The 18233-nt window shown below is 41.2% G+C and overlaps 1 protein-coding gene across 1 annotated transcript in view; it reads right to left on the bottom strand.

Moving 5' to 3' along the window:
* The window catches only part of FAM135A (family with sequence similarity 135 member A), a 142826-nt gene that overhangs the window by 34024 nt on the left and 90569 nt on the right, over window positions 1-18233 (bottom strand). Inside the window, 4 exon segments of the mRNA XM_075063752.1 lie at window positions 4909-5069; window positions 10757-13067; window positions 13335-13489; window positions 13769-13842. Of these exon segments, the coding sequence (XP_074919853.1) occupies window positions 4909-5069; window positions 10757-13067; window positions 13335-13489; window positions 13769-13842 (2701 nt within the window).

The raw sequence follows: 18233 nt of genomic DNA, 5'->3' as shown, positions 1-18233 counted from the left end.
AGTTTAGACCTCCTGGGAGAACAGGGTCTTGCACCTGATGATACAGTTTGACTAGACCTTTCAAAAACCTTATGGAGATGTCATTAGAAAAAAAAAAATCAGATCAGGGTGGAAGGTTGGAACAGCTGCCAGATGTACCTTGACAGAAAATTAACAGCTTAACCTTGGAGGTTTCAGGCCCAGTAAATAATCTAGTATGTGTTAAATGGAGGAATCGGAAGGAGATACTCTGTAATGGAGAGACCTGTTGGAAAAAAACCTCCACTTAGAGAGAGGTAAGTAGTCCTAGTAAAAGGCTTTCTACTATTTAGGAGGATCTCTTGAACTTCTTTTGAGCAAGACTGCTCTCTAATGTCTAACCATGGAGCATCTATACAATTAAATGGAGGAATTGCAGGCTCTGGTGGAGTACGTGATCATGATTTTGGGAGTGTGATGAGGTGACCGCCCCACACTGTCCTGTAAGGGGTTAATGGAGCCCTACGGAGGCTGTGGAGAAAGCAGCCAATAGGAGAGGGGCTGTGATGAGCAGCCAACCAGGGCCTGGCAGGCTCATGAAAAGGGCTGCAGGGCAGGGCACATGCAGTTAGTTGCTCCTGGCCATGTTCCCAGAAGCTACATGTGGGGTCATGAGGGAATGTGGAGAAGGAGATCTAGGTGGGGACTGGCAGATTCTGCTCTGAGGCTGAGAGATATAAAATGTCACTTCTGAGTCAGATGAAGGGGATTCCCCTTCCCCCGATCATGGAGGTGCTGCTCCAGTTGGTGCTGGGGACCGGTGCAGAGAACTTGGCGATGGGCAGAGAGTCACAATCATTGCTGGCTTCCCCTTAGGACAGTACTGATGAGCTGACTCTCTGGGAAATAAGCAGCTGGTGTAGTACTGCACACTGTATCGCTGGCGTTGGTGTCGATGTTTCAACAGTCCTGAGGGATGCGACTCCTGAACCACCAGTGATACCAGTACTCAGAGGCAGAGTAAATTCCCTACTGTTGCAAAGGCCTCTGGGGTAGTTGGCACTGAGATTGTATTTGTCTGCTGCAATGCCACTGATGTTGACACTTCTAGCACTGGACTCGACAGTGTCTTCTCCAGCACACAGCCAATTGTGCTGAATTAGACACTGATTTGGAGGAGGCATGCTTAAATTTCAGTTACACTCTACTAGACTGCCTCTCACCCCTCTTTCCATGCGTGTAGGGTAGAGGTCTTCCCCTGGTCAGATTCTCTTTGGAAGATTTATACTTCTTCCGAGGCATGAGGTGAAAAAGTCCCAGGACTCCGACAGTTGTGGAGTTGCACTTCTAACTGAAGCTAAGCACTTGACAACAGGTTGGACCAGGACAGCTCCGAGGATGGTCTGAGCACCACCTCCATCAGCAGCAACTTCAGCCTAGCCTCCTTATTCTTTGTTGTCCTAGGCATGAATTACTGGCAAATCTGGCACCAGTGTATTTGCTCCTCCCTCACACTTAAGACAACTACAATGTGGGTCATTCACCAGCATAGGTTTTGAGCAGGAGGTTCATGGCTTAAAGCCCAGCAACCGGGGCATGCCTCAGTGCCAGTAGCAGAATATACACGCACACACATAATACATACATACACACACACATATAAAATTTTGGTTTTTTTAAAACAAAACATCTAACACTTACTAACTATAACAAGTACTAAACTACAACTATACCATATATACAGAGTAGAGACACAATTGTTCTGGCAATGAACAGGGGTTCCTCCAATGACCATCATGAGGGAGGCCGAGGGCAGCTCTGCCCTTTACACCTATACGCAGTGGCACACAACAGCAGATGGTGCTTGAGCTGCCCAACAAGTATCACCAAGGGAAAAAGTTTTCTGACAGTTGTTTGTGGGCACACAGACACCAAGAGCAAAATGCACAAGTGCAATTACTTTAGGAATTATAGAAATATTGGGCTGGAAGGGACCTCTAGAGGTCTTCAGAGTCCTTCCCCCTGCATTAAGGCATAAGCAAGTATATCTAGACCAGGGGTTAGCAACCTTTCCGAAGTGGTGTGCTGAGTATTCATTTATTCACTCTAATTTAAGGTTTCACGTGCCAGTAATACATTTTAACGTTTTTAGAAGGTCTCTTTCTATAAGTCTATAATATATAACTAAACTATTGTTGTATGTAAAGTAAAGAAGGTTTTTAAAATGTTTAAGAAGCTTCATTTAAAATTAAATTCAAATGCAGAGCCCCCCAGACCCGTGGCCAGGACCCGGGCAGTGTGAGTGGCACTGAAAATCAGCTCGTGTGCCGCCTTCGGCACCCGTGCCATAGGTTGCCTACCCCTGATCTTTATTATCCCTGACAGTCTAATCTATTCTTAAAAACCTACAATAATGGGGAATCCAAAAAACTTCTCTTACTAGTCTATTCCAGTACTTAACTATCCTTATAGTTTGAAACTTTTTCCTAATAACTAACCCAAACCTCCCTTGCTGCAGATTAAGCTGATTACCGTATTTCTTTTCCTACCTTCAGTAGGCATAAAGAACAATGGATCACAACCTCTTTATAACATCCATTAACACATTTGAAAATGCCCCCTCAGTCTTCTTTTCTCAAGACTAAATATGCCCAGTTTCTTAATCTTTCCTCATAGGTCAGATCTTCTAAACCTTTTATCATTTTTTGTTAATCTCCCCTGGACTCTCTCCAATTTGTCCACATCTTTCCTAAAGTGTGGTACCCAGATCTGGACACAGACTTCAGCTGAGGCACCACTAGTGCAGAACAGAGCAGAACAATTACCTCCTGTCTTATACAATATTCCTGTTACTAATCCTCAGAATTAAGTGAGTCTTTTTTGCAACTGCATGATGTTATTGGCTCATATTCAATTTCTGATCCTCTATAACTCCCAGATCCTTTTCTGCAGAACTGCCGCCTAGCCCATTATTCCACATTTAGTGTTTGATTTTTTCCTTCCTAAGCGCAGTGCTTTCCACTGGTCTTTAGTGAATTTCACCTTATTGTTTTCAGACTACTCTTCTAAGTTATCAAGGTCCTTTTGAATCCTAATCTTGCCATAGAATCATAGACTTTAAAGTCAAAAGGGACCACTATGATTGTCTCGTCCAGGGGTCGGCAACCTTTCAGAAGTGATGTGTCGAGTCTTCATTTTATTCACTCTAATTTAAGGTTTCACGTGCCAGTAATACATTTTAACGTTTTTAGAAGGTCTCTTTCTATAAGTCTATAATATATAACTAAACTGTTGTTGTATGTAAAGTAAAGAAGGTTTTTAAAATGTTTAAGAAGCTTCATTTAAAATTAAATTCAAATGAAGAGCCCCCCGGACCGGTGGCCAGGACCCAAGCAGTGTGAGTGCCACTGAAAATCAGCTTGCATGCCGCCTTCGGGACGCATGCCATAGGTTGCCTACCCCTGGTCTAGTCTGACCTCCTGCACAACACAGGCCACATAATCTCACCCACCCACTCCTGTAATAAACCCTAACCTATGTCTGAGCTACTGAAGTCCTCAAATCATGGTTTAAAGACTTCAAGGTGCAGAGAATCCTCCAGCAAGTGACCAATGCCCCATGCCTCAAAGGAAGGCGAAAAACCCCCAGGACTTCTGCCCTAGAGGAAAATTCCTTCTCGACCCTAAATATGGTTATCAGCTAAACCCTGAGCATGTGGGCAAGACTCACCAGCCAGACACCCAGGAAAGAATTCTCTGTAGTAACTCAGATCCCACCTCATCTAACATCATATCACAGGCCATGGACATATTTACCGCTAATAGTCAAAGATCAATTAATTGCCAAAATTAGGCTATCCCATCATACCATCCACTCCATAAACTTATCAAGCTTAGTTTTGAAGCCAGATATGTCTTTTTCTCCCACTGCTCCCCTTGGAAGGCTGTTCCAGAAAGCACTAGAAACCCTTGTCATCTGTAAATTTTACGAGTACTCTCTCCAATCCATTATCCAAACCATTAATGAAAATGTTGAAGAGTACCAGATCCAGGACAGACTTGTGCAGGACTGAACTAGCTATGTCCTCCCAGTTTGACAGCAAACCATTGATAACCTCTCTTTGAATACAATTTTTCAACCAGTTATTGATTATTGGAAGATAAGACTAACATTCCTGGAGTGCTACAAGAGGGACTTAAGGATCTGATGAAAATCCCTGGGTGAGTTGATGACCTAGGGATAAAAATACCCACATCCTGGCTACACTACAGCTTCCACAGTTGCTACCATCAGTAGATCTGCTCTAGCAGTGAATTACACATCTGAATTTAGCCAGGGAAAAGAGCACTAAAGGTACCAATATTTCTCTTCTTTGATTTGAGGTTCATCATATAGTAAAAATATTGTAGGATTAAAAAAAAAAAAAAGGTACTCTGCCGCCCCATTTAAATGATCGAATTTATTATGCAAGTCAGGTCCTGATAGGAAAGAAGTTGGCTAAAATCTCCAAAGTAAGTTTTTCTAACCATTTTTTAAATCAATGGACGAGGAGAGTTTGATATGAGGTACAATAGGGAACAACGGCATGGTTTTGGCAACAATTTATTATGGATGGGCTAATTGCTGTATAATTCTTGGCATTACATGGGTGTTAGAAAATCTGGATGGGAGGGAAAACGCCATCTCCAAGCCTAGTGCACAAGTTGAATTAGACAGATACTAATAATGTACCTAGACAGATACAAATCTCCAATCAAAGGTTCAAGAGGTGCATGCACACCTGAACTGGAGCACTCATAGGGACACTGCTCGAAGAATATCACATTTTAATTCATTTTGATGAATCTATTTCTTTCAACATGGTTTAACTCAGAGCTCAAAACAACAAAACCAACACTTCATCTACATCCTCAACTGATCTGTTATTCAGTAACAAGTGTCATAGCATACCATCTAGGCCATGAACACAGACTACAAGGTGTATTCCATCTTCTGAACCTTCATCCTCTTCTGTGCTGAAATAAGGTGCTGATGAAGCCAGTCTGAGAACATCACTATACATAAATCCAGGGAGTTTAAGTTGCTTTAATTCCTCTTTAGCCTGGAGAAAACTGGAACAAAACAATGCTTACTATAATAATTCTGTTGTATACCTTATTAAAATCCAATAAATGTAAAGTCTGCAAGAACATAATTTTCCACTGCTTTTTACTTAATTATTTCATTTATTTAGTTCATATAAAGCATAAAAAACATTTATTCCAGACTTAGGCACCCATGACAAATTATTAAAAAAGTGCAATCCAATACAAACAGTGCCAAACTAACAAAAGAAGTCAGTCCCCAAAATCCAACTTTTCCACCTCAGATCTCAGGAAATCCTGTTCTCCCCAAATAAAGTCCCCACCCACAAACACAAGCTCGCCATCCTCCAAAGACCTTTGCAAATTGGTCGGCTTTGAGGTATATCATAAAGGTACACAAGATTCTGGAGTTATTCCTGTCAAGTGCAATAAATAGCATTCATCTAAATAAATATTAGTGTGAATACAATTGGGTTTAATTCTTTCTTAAAGCCTGATCTGAAGCCCACTGGAAATCAAAGTAAGCAGAGACTCCAATTAATTTTACTGGAGTTTGGATTAGGCAGGCACTTAGGTCCGGATGCACAAAAGGAGTTAGGCATTGCAATGCATCACAGTGACATAGCTACCTCCTTTTGCAGAGGGAAGTGTTGTTAAGACAGTGGGAGGGCACTTTCTTGTCGACTTAGAGTGTCTCCTCCACAAGCACTACAGTTCACCACTTTAAGTACTGTAATGTAGATGTAGTCTAAGTCTAGACTGCGGGGAGATAATTAGCTCTGCTAGTAATTCACAGCTGGAAACTTTCTTTGCAGTTAGGCATCTTTGTTGTTTTGGCAAGAACAGTGTGGGGTCATGGGAAGAGACCCTCCCTCAACATTTAGCCCAGCAGTTAGGGTACTCATCAGGGACATGGGAGATATCTGGTTCAATTCTGCCTTCCACCTGAAGGGTAAAAGGAATTTGAATAAAATCTGCCACCTTTCAGGTGAGTGCTCAACCATTGGGCTGTGGGATATTCTGATGTAAAGGTATGTCTACACAACAGGATTATTCTGATTTTACAGAAACCGGTTTTTGGAAACAGATTGTATGAAGTTGAGTGCACGTGGCCATACTAAGCACATTAATTCGGTGGTGTGCGTCCATGTACAGAGGCTAGTGTCGATTTCCGGAGCGTTGCACTGTGGATAGCTATCTCATAGCTATCCCATAGTTCCCACAGTCTCTCCTGCCCATTGGAATTCTGGGTTGAGATCACAATGCATGATGGGGCAAAAACAGTGTCGCGGGTGATACTGGGTAAATGTTGTCAGTCAATCCTCCCTCCGTGAAAGCAACGGCAGACAATCATTTTGCACCCATTTCCCTGGACTGCCCTGGCAGACGCCATAGCATGGCAACCATGAAGCCCGTTTAGCTTTTTTCACTGTCACCGTATGTCTACTGGATGCTGCTGACAGACACGGTACTGCAGCGCTACACAGCAGCATCCCCTGGCCTTTGCAAGTTAGCATAGACGGTTACCAGCCCGACTGTACGGTCTGCTGCCTTGCAAGTTGATAATGACTGTTACCAATCATACTGCACCGTCTGCTGCTGTCATGGGTGCTCCTGACTGGCCTCGGTGAGGTCGGCCGAGAGTGCATGGACAAAAATGGGAATGACTCCCCAGGTCATTCCCTTCTTTAAGTTTTGTCTAATAGAGAGTCAGTCCTGCCTAGAATATCAGGCAAGCCTACTAAAGAACCAGAAAGGCAAACAGCCACTCCGAGTCAGAGCCCCAGACATCCCACAAAAATGATGAGCTGCATGCCATTCTAGGGGGTGCCCTGCAACAACAACACCCGTTGCTTCCCTTCTCCCCCACCCCTCCTGGGCTACCGTGGCAGTTATCCCCCCATTTGTGTAATGAAGTTATAAAGAATGCATGAATAAGAAACAACACTGACTTTATTGCCTCTGCAAGCAGAGATAAAAGATGTAGAGGGGTGGGGGAAGCAGCCTCCAGCTGCTATGATATTCCAGGCAGGACTGAATCTCCATTAGACAAGGCTTAAAGAAGGGAATGACCGGGAGTCATTCCCATTTTTGCCCAGGCGCCCCCGGCCGACCTTATCAAGGCCAGCCAGGAGCACTCACGGGCTGATGGTGACAACCGATATCAGTCATATTGTACTGTCTGCCATCAGGAAGGGAAGGGAATGCTGTTGTGTAGCGCTGCATCACCGTGTCTGCCAGAAGTATCCAGTAGACATACGGTGACATTGAAAAAAGGCGAGAAACCATTTTTTCCCCTTTTTTTTCACCGGGGGGGGGGCGGGCGGGGGTGGGGAGGGGGCTGACGACATATACCCTGAACCACCCACAGACAATGTTTTTTGACCCTTCAGGCTTTGGGAGCTCAGCCAAGAATTCAAATGGTTTTTCGGAGAGTGCGGGAACTGTGGGATAGCTACAGTCGTCAGTCACCCCTCCCCCTCCGTGAGAGCATCCATTTCATTCTTTGGCTTTCTGGTTACGCTTGTCTCAGCCTCCTTAAGTTTCAGCAGCACTGTGTTGAGTTCCCTGTTGTGGCCTCTGTCCATCATAGCCTTGGAGATTTTTTTCAAAATATTTTTGGCATTTTCGTCTGTTGAACAGAGTTTCTGATAGAACAGATTCATCTCCCCATACAGAGATCAGATTCAGTATCTCCCGTACGGTCCATTGCTGGAGCTCTTTTTTTGATTCTGGGACTGCATGGTCACCTGTGGCTGATCAGCTCACGCTGGGCAAACAGGAAATGAAATTCAAAAGTTCAGCGGGATCTTTTCCTGTCTTCCTGGCCAGTGCATCCGAGTTCAGATTGCTGTCCAGAGCGGTCACAATGGTGCACTGTGGAGTGTAGACCAGGCCTAAGGCTCACTTCATCTCTCTTGTTGAACCTGCTGCACTGCAGATGAATAGTGAATGGCAGCCATTTGAGCAGAGAGATTGTTTCTTGGATGACTGCTCTAGCCATCAGACTACAGAGACATTCTCATGCTTGTGCATATGTAAGAGAGAGAGACAAGGTGGGTGAAGTAACACCTTTTATTGGATCAACCTCTGTTGGTGAGAGAGAAGCTTTCAAGCTTACACAGAGTTCTTCAGGTCTGGGAAACATACTGAGTGTCACAGCTAAATACAAGGTGAAAGCATAAGCAGTTAACACATATTTCAAGGTGAAGTGGCCAGTTACACCTCCCCAGTCATGCATGGAAAGGGGAAGCTCAGGGAGGAGTTTTAATGGATTATAGATTGTTGTAATAAACCATAAATCCAGTGTCTGTATTCAGTCTATGATCTTTGAGAGAGAAAGGGCAAGAGTGAGAGCACACAAGCATGAGAATGACGCTATAGCCTGGAGGTAAGAGCACTCATTAAAGATGTGGGAGACCCAAAAATCAAACTGGGGTTTGAACTGGGGGCCTCCCAACCTCCTGGGAGAGTATCCTAACCACTTTGCTAAAAGTTATGAGAGTAGTCCTCCCCTTTGTTGTACTTTTTGCCTTAACATCCTCTAAGCACACCTATTGGATTGGGCCCCAGACTTGGCTTAGGAGGCCAGACGTTAATCATCCTCCCATGGTTTGTGAATAGCTCTGGGTCTTGGGCAAGAAATAGATATCCAGGCGCTTAGAGGGAGGCAGCAGGGCACCTACTCAGAAGAAGAAACGTAGGTAGCTAGGAAACTTTTACTGTAAAAATTTAGGTGCTGAGTTATTTAGGAATCCACAGGGTTAGGTGTCAGCTGAATGGGAATTGTGTGCATCTTAGTGGAGCCTAAAACTGGTACTTAGGTGCAGGGACTATAGGGATACGGAATGGTAAGAAGGCCTAACTCCTTTTGTGTATCCAGGCCTCAATCTCTAGGTCGGATGAGGATGAGAGACAATGCTCGGAATTGCCTACCAGCAGCCATTTGGAACAAACTGAAGAACCGGTACTGATGTGCTCCAAAAGGAACCATGTATCATCCTCATTAGTAGAGAAAAAGATAATTATGTGAGGTCTCCCAAGCGAGAGAGTCAGGAAAATGGGATCCTAAAATCACTTCACCATAAGAAACAACCCTATTCCAAGTGCCCTTTCCCATACTTATTTATATTTGATTACTGTATACATAGTCCTTAGTATAGAGCTAGACTTTATGAATTACTCTACATCTATAGCTCTAATAAATGTAAATGGAGAGTATTTTAATGCTCCCATTCTTTACCTGTAGGGGGTTGCACACATTGTAGCTTCTGTAGGCTGAGCACACTGCACCCACACTGCGCTTCTTACACTCCTCCATTCCTCCCCCCAGCCCCCACAAGCACCTTATATGCCACCTTCCCATGCCCATCCATTTCAGGGACTCTCTGCTAGTCCCATCCCCCCCTCCCTCATGCCAGGGGTTCTGTGTGTGTCCCCCATTCCGCTCCCGGTCTTTGTGTTCCTCCTCATCCCATCTCCAACTCCCAACACCACCACTACAGTGTCTGCTCCCCCTTCCCAGGGCTCCTCCTCCTTCTCTTACCATCTCTCCTCCCCAGTTCTTGCTTTCTTTTACCCAACTCTACTCCCCACCCCTGGGTCTCTGCTTCCATGCCCACCCAATCCCCCTCTGGGACACTACTTCCCTCATCATCACCACTCCCTCATCCCCAATCAATTCCTTGAAAGTTCCTCCTTTGCCCCTCATCCACTCATCCATACTCTGGGTCTTGGTTTTTCCCCCTTTGCCTCCATTTCCCTCCATCCACCCCCTCCCATTTCTCTCCACTCCTGATTCTACCACCGCAGCCCAGACCCCAGACATTGCCAAATCCCCATTTTTCCTCCCACCATTACCTATCCTCTGGTCCCTCCTGCTTCTCCCACTGGATCCCCACTTCTCCCTCATCCCCTATTCCCATTTTCCCCCTACAAGCCCTCCCTGTAAAGCTCTCTTATTTCTGTTACAGTCCGGGCTATGCACAATGTCCCCATGTGGCAAGTTAAGCTGTTGCCTCTGATATATGTACGCAGTAAGGAGGCAGAGACAGAGAATTTCCTTTGCCTGCAGCACCAGAGCAGTGTGGGGGCCCTGATTTCCCAATCTGTTGCAAAAATTAATTTGTGCCCACGGATGCCTGGAACATTCCCTATAATTCTGGAATTGGTGGGATGTAGTGTTTCAAAGTTATTGTGTTACAGACAAATAGATGACAGAAAATTGCCATTGAGTTGAGCACTACACCTCACTTTGCTTGGTCAGTTGTGCTGGGCAGCTAGTCTTTTTGTCTTAAATAATTTTATAACTCAAGATGTCCCTTTTCCTTTACCTACTATGTTAAGTTTTCATTTTATAAAACACCATTTTCTTTTCTCTGAGATCTGAAATATTTCTATTCTGTAGTTTCTCATTTTAAAAAATGTTTTAATGTAAATTTATTCAATATATAAAACTTAAAGTTTTAATTTTGCTTTAAACTTGCCAAACAACATGAGATGAGTAGATGTGATAACTGGAATTCTGTGGTAACACATACTTTCTAATAAGCCTCTAAAACCTGAAAAGTTAGTTATGTGTGCAGGAGAAAATAAATCCATAATTCAGCTACCTGGAAGATATCTTGATCAAAGACCATGTTTCTTTTCCCTCTGAATACCATATTTTAAGTTTTTCAAAATTTAAAGAGACTTTGTTTAAAAAGATCACTTACGCAAGCATTTGAGGTTTGGGGGAGCTTTCATACCAGGAAACAGATGAAGCTGAGCTGCAGGATGTGCTGCCTGGCTGTTTTGTTATTGCATCAGAATTGCTTTTTGAAGAACATATAACACTGCAAGGAGAGTCTCTCAGCACAGAGGGAAAAGACAAACAACCAGGAGTACAGATAGGAGCCATATTCATTCCATCCCGTAGATGTTCGCTGTCAATCCTTTCAGATCTCAAAGCTTTTTCTTCCATTAGACCAAAGTCAGCATTTGTATCTCCATCTAAAATATTACTATCATCCGTTTCCTCATAATACCCATTTTCAACCATTTCTTGATCCTGCTCCTCCTCCTCCTTCTGTTGTGAAGAGCCAACAGTTTGTTTTTCAGATGTTTCCTTTTGAGGACTATCAGGATTGCTGTTGTCAGTAGGGCAAATATCAGAAATATCTGTACTGCTTGTAGAGCCAAAGTAGTTTTCTACAAGACCTTGTTTTACAATATCGATACTGCTGGTTGATGAGGGATGATTTGCATCTGGGTGAGTCTCACTTTCAACTGTTTGCAGTTCCTCAATTGTTTGCCTTAATTCTAAAGGTTTGTTATATTGTCCCTCATTTGTTTTCTCTACATTACACTTAGCATTACTAGATACTGAACCTGAAACAACACATGGTTCTCCCAGATAAATAACTTCTGAATGCAATTCAGTTTCTCCTTCTGTAGTGTTCTGTTGCCTATTAAGGTTTTGAGAGTCCTTAAAAACTGTGTCAAAGTTTGCACATGAGCTGTAACTTTTCATCTCAGTTGATATATTTTCATCTGAAGCAACTAACTGGAAAGAATCTTTTAAGTTTGAAAGCGAGGAATGCAAAGAGACAGTTTCATTGTCTGAATACCCTGAAAATACAACGGACTGTTGCTGTAAAATGATATTTGATTTTTTACTGTCATCACATTTTGACAAATCAGTTGTTCCCAGATCTAAAATAGTTTTGCTGTCACTTAGCTGACATTCAGGTACAAGCGATATCTTTGAATTTTCATCAGGTGAAAGCTCATCATCATCTGACGGTAGAGAGTTTATGGATGTCAGGGATGATTGTATTTCACTCAGTGCACTAGTACTTTCAGTACAATAACTTTCTATTGCATTTTTTATGTAATCTGGTTTTAGTAAAAGCTGAGGAAATAGTCTTTCACTGTTGTAAGCACTTTGCCCTTGACTGGTCTCAAAAAACACATCAGGGTTGGAGTGTGTTGCAAAAGAGCTTGGTTCACTTTCTACACCTGAATCTGAAAACCTAGATGAGGCATAAGTGACACTAACATCTGGTAACTTAATCGTGTCTCCACTTATGGCAACATTAGTCTCTTTTGTAGAAAGAGCAGAATGATTGCTTTTTACTCTTGTCAATGCATCTCCAGTATGTTGGATGTTAGTTTCTTGCACATCATCCTTTTCAAGCACCAGTACCTGTTCCCCGGAGTTAGCTTTACTTCCAGATTCTGCAGTCTGAGAGCTGGGCATCTGTAAATTGTCTCTATCTTGCAGAAATTCTGTCCATGATCCAATACGAACATTAACGTTCTCCCCTTCGTAAGGATTTTTGTTACTTGGTTTGACTTCAATTGTCCTCACTCCTGATGAGGTTGGCTGACATCCAGGACAACCTTCAACTGTGCTTAAAGGTGTCAAGATGCTATCCACCTGTGTAACTCCAGTACCTGCCTAGGAGATATTAAGTCTGCCAAAAATGGTGGAATTTGCACAATGAGAGCTCACAGGGCTAAACTGGCTTTGCTGAACATGGTCAATTTGGGCAGATTTTTGTTCAGTTCTAGATGACACATATCTAAGTTCTTTCTGACTTATTTGCCTCGTGCAGGTCCTTGTGTCACAAGCAAAGCCACCTATTGCAGGATCGAGTCCTTTCTGATGAGATGAAGGCCTGCCTTCATAGCATTTAGAGACGTCCTCTGGTGCTGTGTTTTTCAAACATTTGTAGCCTACCAAGATCACGGAGTCCTTAGAGTTCTGTTTTACTATTTTTTTTGTGTTTTCAGTTTTCACTGTTTTCATTAGTTTAGTAACCTTAACTTTGGATTTATTTATATCTTCATTTTTCCCTTTCAAAGACTTTGTTAGTTGCTTTTCACTTTCTGAATGCCAAATGTTGGAGGCACCTGCAGGTCTGATTTTCAACTCTGGGCTAGAAAAACCAGCTACAAAACCTTCTTCGGCCTCAAATTTATCCAGCTTATTGGACTCTGACTTCTGAAGATTTTCAGTTGCCAACCAGGGTACATCCAAATCTTTTACACACAAAAAAAAAAAAAGTGAGAAAAGAAAAGTACAGTTATAACAAGATTATGCAAATTACTAAAGCTATACAACTTTCCTTACAAAATTTAAAAAACTTTACAGCTATTCAAAATATAAACTAGATAAACTTTTCAAGGGAACATTTCTCTACAGCTAGAAAATATACACAAAAATATACCTACTTTTTCTATAACTTTACTTACAGCATATTCTAACTGACATATGTTCAAAGGAAAAACATACAAGCTTGTATTTACCTTCAGTAATGGAATCTAAATACCGATCTTCAAAGATTATAGGTAATGAGTTCAGGTCTCCATCTAATTCACTGCATTCAATAGGAAGAGGTGGAAGAGAACTGCAGAAAGAGGTGTTTTTGATAGCTGTACACATCTGTAGATGACTCTGAGCACTGAAAAATATTACCTTGCATTAAGAGAATTATAAGAGAGGACGGTAATCCTACACAGTAAATTGTTACTGTTAATACTTAAACAGAATACACTAAATCTAAACCCATATTAAATTAGTTACACAAGTACGTACAAGGCATTTTTGTAATCTGAAGCATATTAAAGATAACACACCTGTGATATACGTTGTACACTACAAGCTGTTTCTGTGCATTTAGCAACACGATTTGGAAAAGTAATATAAAAAGCCTCAATATATTCTATTTCAAGTTACTCACTGTAGTTCTTGATATGCAAGAGCAGCTTGCCTTGGATGCTCAAGACAAAAGAATGCTTCAGAAAACCTTCGTACCTGAAAGATTCCAACCATTACAATTAGCAAAATAAGAATTCTTTTTACACAGAAAAATCAATTTAAAAAAACAACAACATTGCTATGTCACAATGTCAGTGTCGCGCATGAATAAACAGTAACATCATCAAGTCATCAAATTTCATGGACAAGAATGTCAGTTGATGTGTCTTTTTTTTTTTTTTTTCGCACTAACAGATATAGGATTGGGGCAGATACTGGTTTTGAATGGGAAGCACAGTCTTGAACAAATAGGGCAAATGTAACATGCTCAAGTTGCCTATCTAGACACATAACAGAGACATGAACAAACAAAAATTAAGATAAATTTGAATAAAAGGAAGTTTAGTTAATATCATATGAGCAAGCTCAAAAATGTATGATGGTTATCCTCAAGAGTGGAAACTCATCAAACATTCTTCAGTTCATGAGAATGCAGCAGGCCAGAACTATACAAGAGTGTGTAATTTGACCTTTTTCTGTCCCAGATTTCAAAGTGAACAAAATATAGTAGATTTTACACTGCCTTTACCATTGCTCCTGCAGTTTACAATGCCAAAAGTGCTGTGCCATTAATGATTACCCATTAAGATTTAGTTGTCAAAATACATGAATAAAATAAAGCAAATACAATACTTAGTTTTTTTTTACAGCACAAAGGATCTTATATTTACCTACTGTCAAAATACAAGAATGAAATATATGCTATTAATTTAAAAATGGAGAAGTTGGAACTGTGGAAGATATAGTAATCTATTACATGTAAAAAATTACAGTAGTGCAATGTTAATATTCCACGTGAGTACACAATAGTCAGGAACATCAGATCTCCCACATTGCACATATCATATATTAAGATATGCATATAGTAGTCTAATCAGTAACCTCAAGTCTTACATAAATGTAATGTGGGTAAATTAATATTGTTATGAGAACTTTTAGTTTTGCATCTCCTCACCGCTGTGTTCAAACACACAATTTTAATACTGCATTACAATAGATTTTACCTAGTTTGGTTGGTTTTAAAGGAGATGCAGAGAAAGGTGTTGGGATATAGAACAGCAGAGTTTCGAGCAACTCCGTATGCTATTATCTTCAGCACAAACATGTTTTATTTACTGGATTATATAATAATTGTAAGAAATGTTTGAAATCGCTCGGCCATCTAATTTGTACTTGTAGCTAATCTGTTTAACGATATTTTCTGCTACTTTCTCCCCTCTGAGGATCTTGATCTTGATATACTCATGATCACTCTTTAGATTATACACTCTTCAGGGCAGAAGCTGTCTCATTATGTATTTGTAGAATTCAGTGGGGCCCAATTCCCAATTGATTACCCTGGGTGCCACCCTTTCAGCTACACACGTACACTAACAATCACAGCTACATACAATACAAGGAAAATCTAGTCAAGCACTACTGAGTTCTACAGCATGGGATTATAGCACTACGCAATTCATGTGTACTCACAGGCAATATTTAAAATGAAAAGCCAAAATGACTTTTTGGTTTATGTGTAAAAGCCCATTTAAATGTTATTTTCCCTGCCAATAAGTGTTCACAGTAAATATTTCTCAGGGAGAACTAGCCATATGTCAAAATCTGATTTCAAGTTTCTGTCATTAGTTTTTTTTAATGGGAAAAAATGAAAAAATATTTCTTCCCAGTTGCATAATTCAGAAAAGGAAAAAAACCCCACAGGATTTGAGTCACTTTACCACAAAATTCACCTTTAAGCTATAATCAAGCATGAAAAGGTTCAACCACAAGGGAAAGTTTTTTTAAAAAGTTATGGGGAAACGAAAACAGCAGGTTAAAAAGGAAACTGCATTGCAAACTTAACTTATGGCTTTTCTTATAGCTTTTACCAGCAGAGAAAGCTCATCTATTTTTCCTGTCACATGGAATCATATTTAAATGATACACAAATGTCCCTGGGTGTAGAAGTAGACTTTCAGTTATAATCTCTCCTTAGATCTTAAATTTGCTGCTCTGGAAGCATAAAAGCAGATCTTGGCTAGTTGGTCTTTGTTTTTATCATCAGACAAACCACACTTTCCACATCATTTCTGTAAGAGTTTGCGCTCTTTGTTCTGGAAAAATGGTTAAAGCATAGTCTAACCCAGAGATAACCCTTAGAAGGAAAAGTTAGCATGGCCTGGGAAATATGGAGAAAAGATCATGTTAATAGCTCTTCCTTGGAAGTCTGAGGAAGAGCTTGGACGGGTGTTCAAATAGGAAAGGCATAAATAAAACAAAACAAAAACTTCAATGAGACATTCCAATCAAATATCAAGGGAAAAGTTCTTTAGACAGAAACTAACTCTTCCTCTTTATCATAGGATCTGGCCCTTTCACACAAGTCTAGGACCAGCCTACCTGTGACAGGCTCCTGTAAGGGAGAACAAGCCAACTCGGACCCACCTGGAAGTGGTAGGTTTATTATTGTTTATTATTGTGGCACCCACATTCACAGAATACAGTAAAACAGTGCCTGCACTGAAGATCTTGAAATTTAGGAAAGGAACCCAGTGCATCATATTAATAAAAGTGATATTATTCAAATGATCCAAAATTAAAGTACAATTGATTTTTGTCCTAAACCAGTGATTAGAAATGGTGTGTGTGGGGGGGCTTTTAGTGGGTTATAGATTGTGGTGTATGTGGGGGGTTGTAGTGGGTTATTGATTGCTGTAATCAGCTGTAAAATCAGTGTCTCTATTTGGTCCACGATTTTTAGTGTCTAGCAAAGTTATGAATTTAAGCTTCCAGGCGTTGTTCGAGTTTCCCTTGAGGATGAGTGATTGATATAGAGTGATTGCTTTGTGAAAAGTGTTTACCCACAGGTGATTTGGTGTTTTTGTCTTTCATCATTTTTCTGTGTGAATTCATTCAAAAGCATAGCGACTGTCTTGTATCACCCACACAGATGTTATTGGGGCATTTAGTACACTGGATGAGGTACATCACAAGTTGTGACAGGCATATGCAGGACCCATGAACCTTCAAAGATTGTTGTTGTTGAATATAAAATTGTTGTGGGTGAGGATGAAATGAATGAGTTTGGGGATATGTTTGAGGTGGCTATGTGAGTGTTGTCCATTGCCTTGAAGATACTTGAGGCAGGCAGCAATGCCATCATTTTGACAGATGGTGGTGTACAGGGATTTATCACTGATGTAATGATATATCTAAGATCCATCAATGATATTTTCATGGGTCCTAAAACAGTGCACTAAATGCTTCAGTAACAACTATGTGGGTGAAACGAGACATTTAATACACTCTTGAATGCACTCTCACAGAAAAATGACAAAAAACACCAAATCACCTGCGGGGAACATTTTTCACAAAGTGCATCTGACTTCTCAGTTCTCTCATCTTCAAAAGGAAACCTGAACAACACCCGAGAGCTTAAATTCATAATTTTGCAGGTCACAAAAAATCACAGACTGAATAAAGACATTGGATTTATGGCTTATTACAAAAGTGTTACCCATAAAATGCCCCCCCCCCCACACCATTTTTTTTCCCTATGACTAGACACAAGTTAACTGGCCACTTCACCTTGAATGGTCTCTTACAATATCTGTTAACTACTTAGGCTGAACAATATGCATTAACTACTTATGCTAAACAACCTGTTTCACCTTATATTTAGCTGTGACACTCAAAATACATTTCCCAGACCCAAAGAAGAGCTCTGTATAAGCTTAAAATCTTGCCTCTTTCACCAGCAGAAGTTGGTCCAATAAAAGATATTACCTCACCCACCTTGTCTCTCTAATATCCTGGGACCAACAGAACTACAACAATAATGCATTATACACAACTGTTTATTAAGTGAATTTTAACACTTATGAAAGGAGCTGGATTAACAGCTCTAGACAGTTCTCTGTATATGTTGTTGGCAAGCTTGATCCAAACTGCCACAAACTTGACTTAAAGGGATCAGTACTTGGGATGCAATGGTAGTTCAGCCTCCATGTCTCATTGATGCTTGACTTTTATGTAGAGACCACAATAACAAGGGTATCAACTAGTGCCCAATATCCATGAGGAAATGGACAGATTATCAACTCATTTAATACATGACACCTACCAACCAGCTGATGGCAATGACTTTCTCTCATTACCAACTGTCATGGTATTTTTCTCCCAGTTTGAACTTTAGCGTCCAAAAGTGGGGACCTGCATGGACTCTTCTAAGCTTAATTCCTAGCTTAGATCTGATAGCGCTGCCACCAACCAAAATATAGTGTTTGGCACACTTTCTGTTCCCCCAAAACCTTCCCTGGGGAACCCAAGACACAAACCCCTTGGGTCTTAAAACCAGGAGAAATAAACCAGCCCCCCCCCTTCCCCCCTCCCAGACTTTCCCCTCCCTG

This window comes from Chelonoidis abingdonii, chromosome 3 (assembly GCF_003597395.2).
Source record: "Chelonoidis abingdonii isolate Lonesome George chromosome 3, CheloAbing_2.0, whole genome shotgun sequence".
In the NCBI taxonomy this organism is placed as follows: domain Eukaryota; kingdom Metazoa; phylum Chordata; order Testudines; family Testudinidae; genus Chelonoidis; species Chelonoidis abingdonii.
This window is presented reverse-complemented; position numbering and strand designations above follow the sequence as displayed.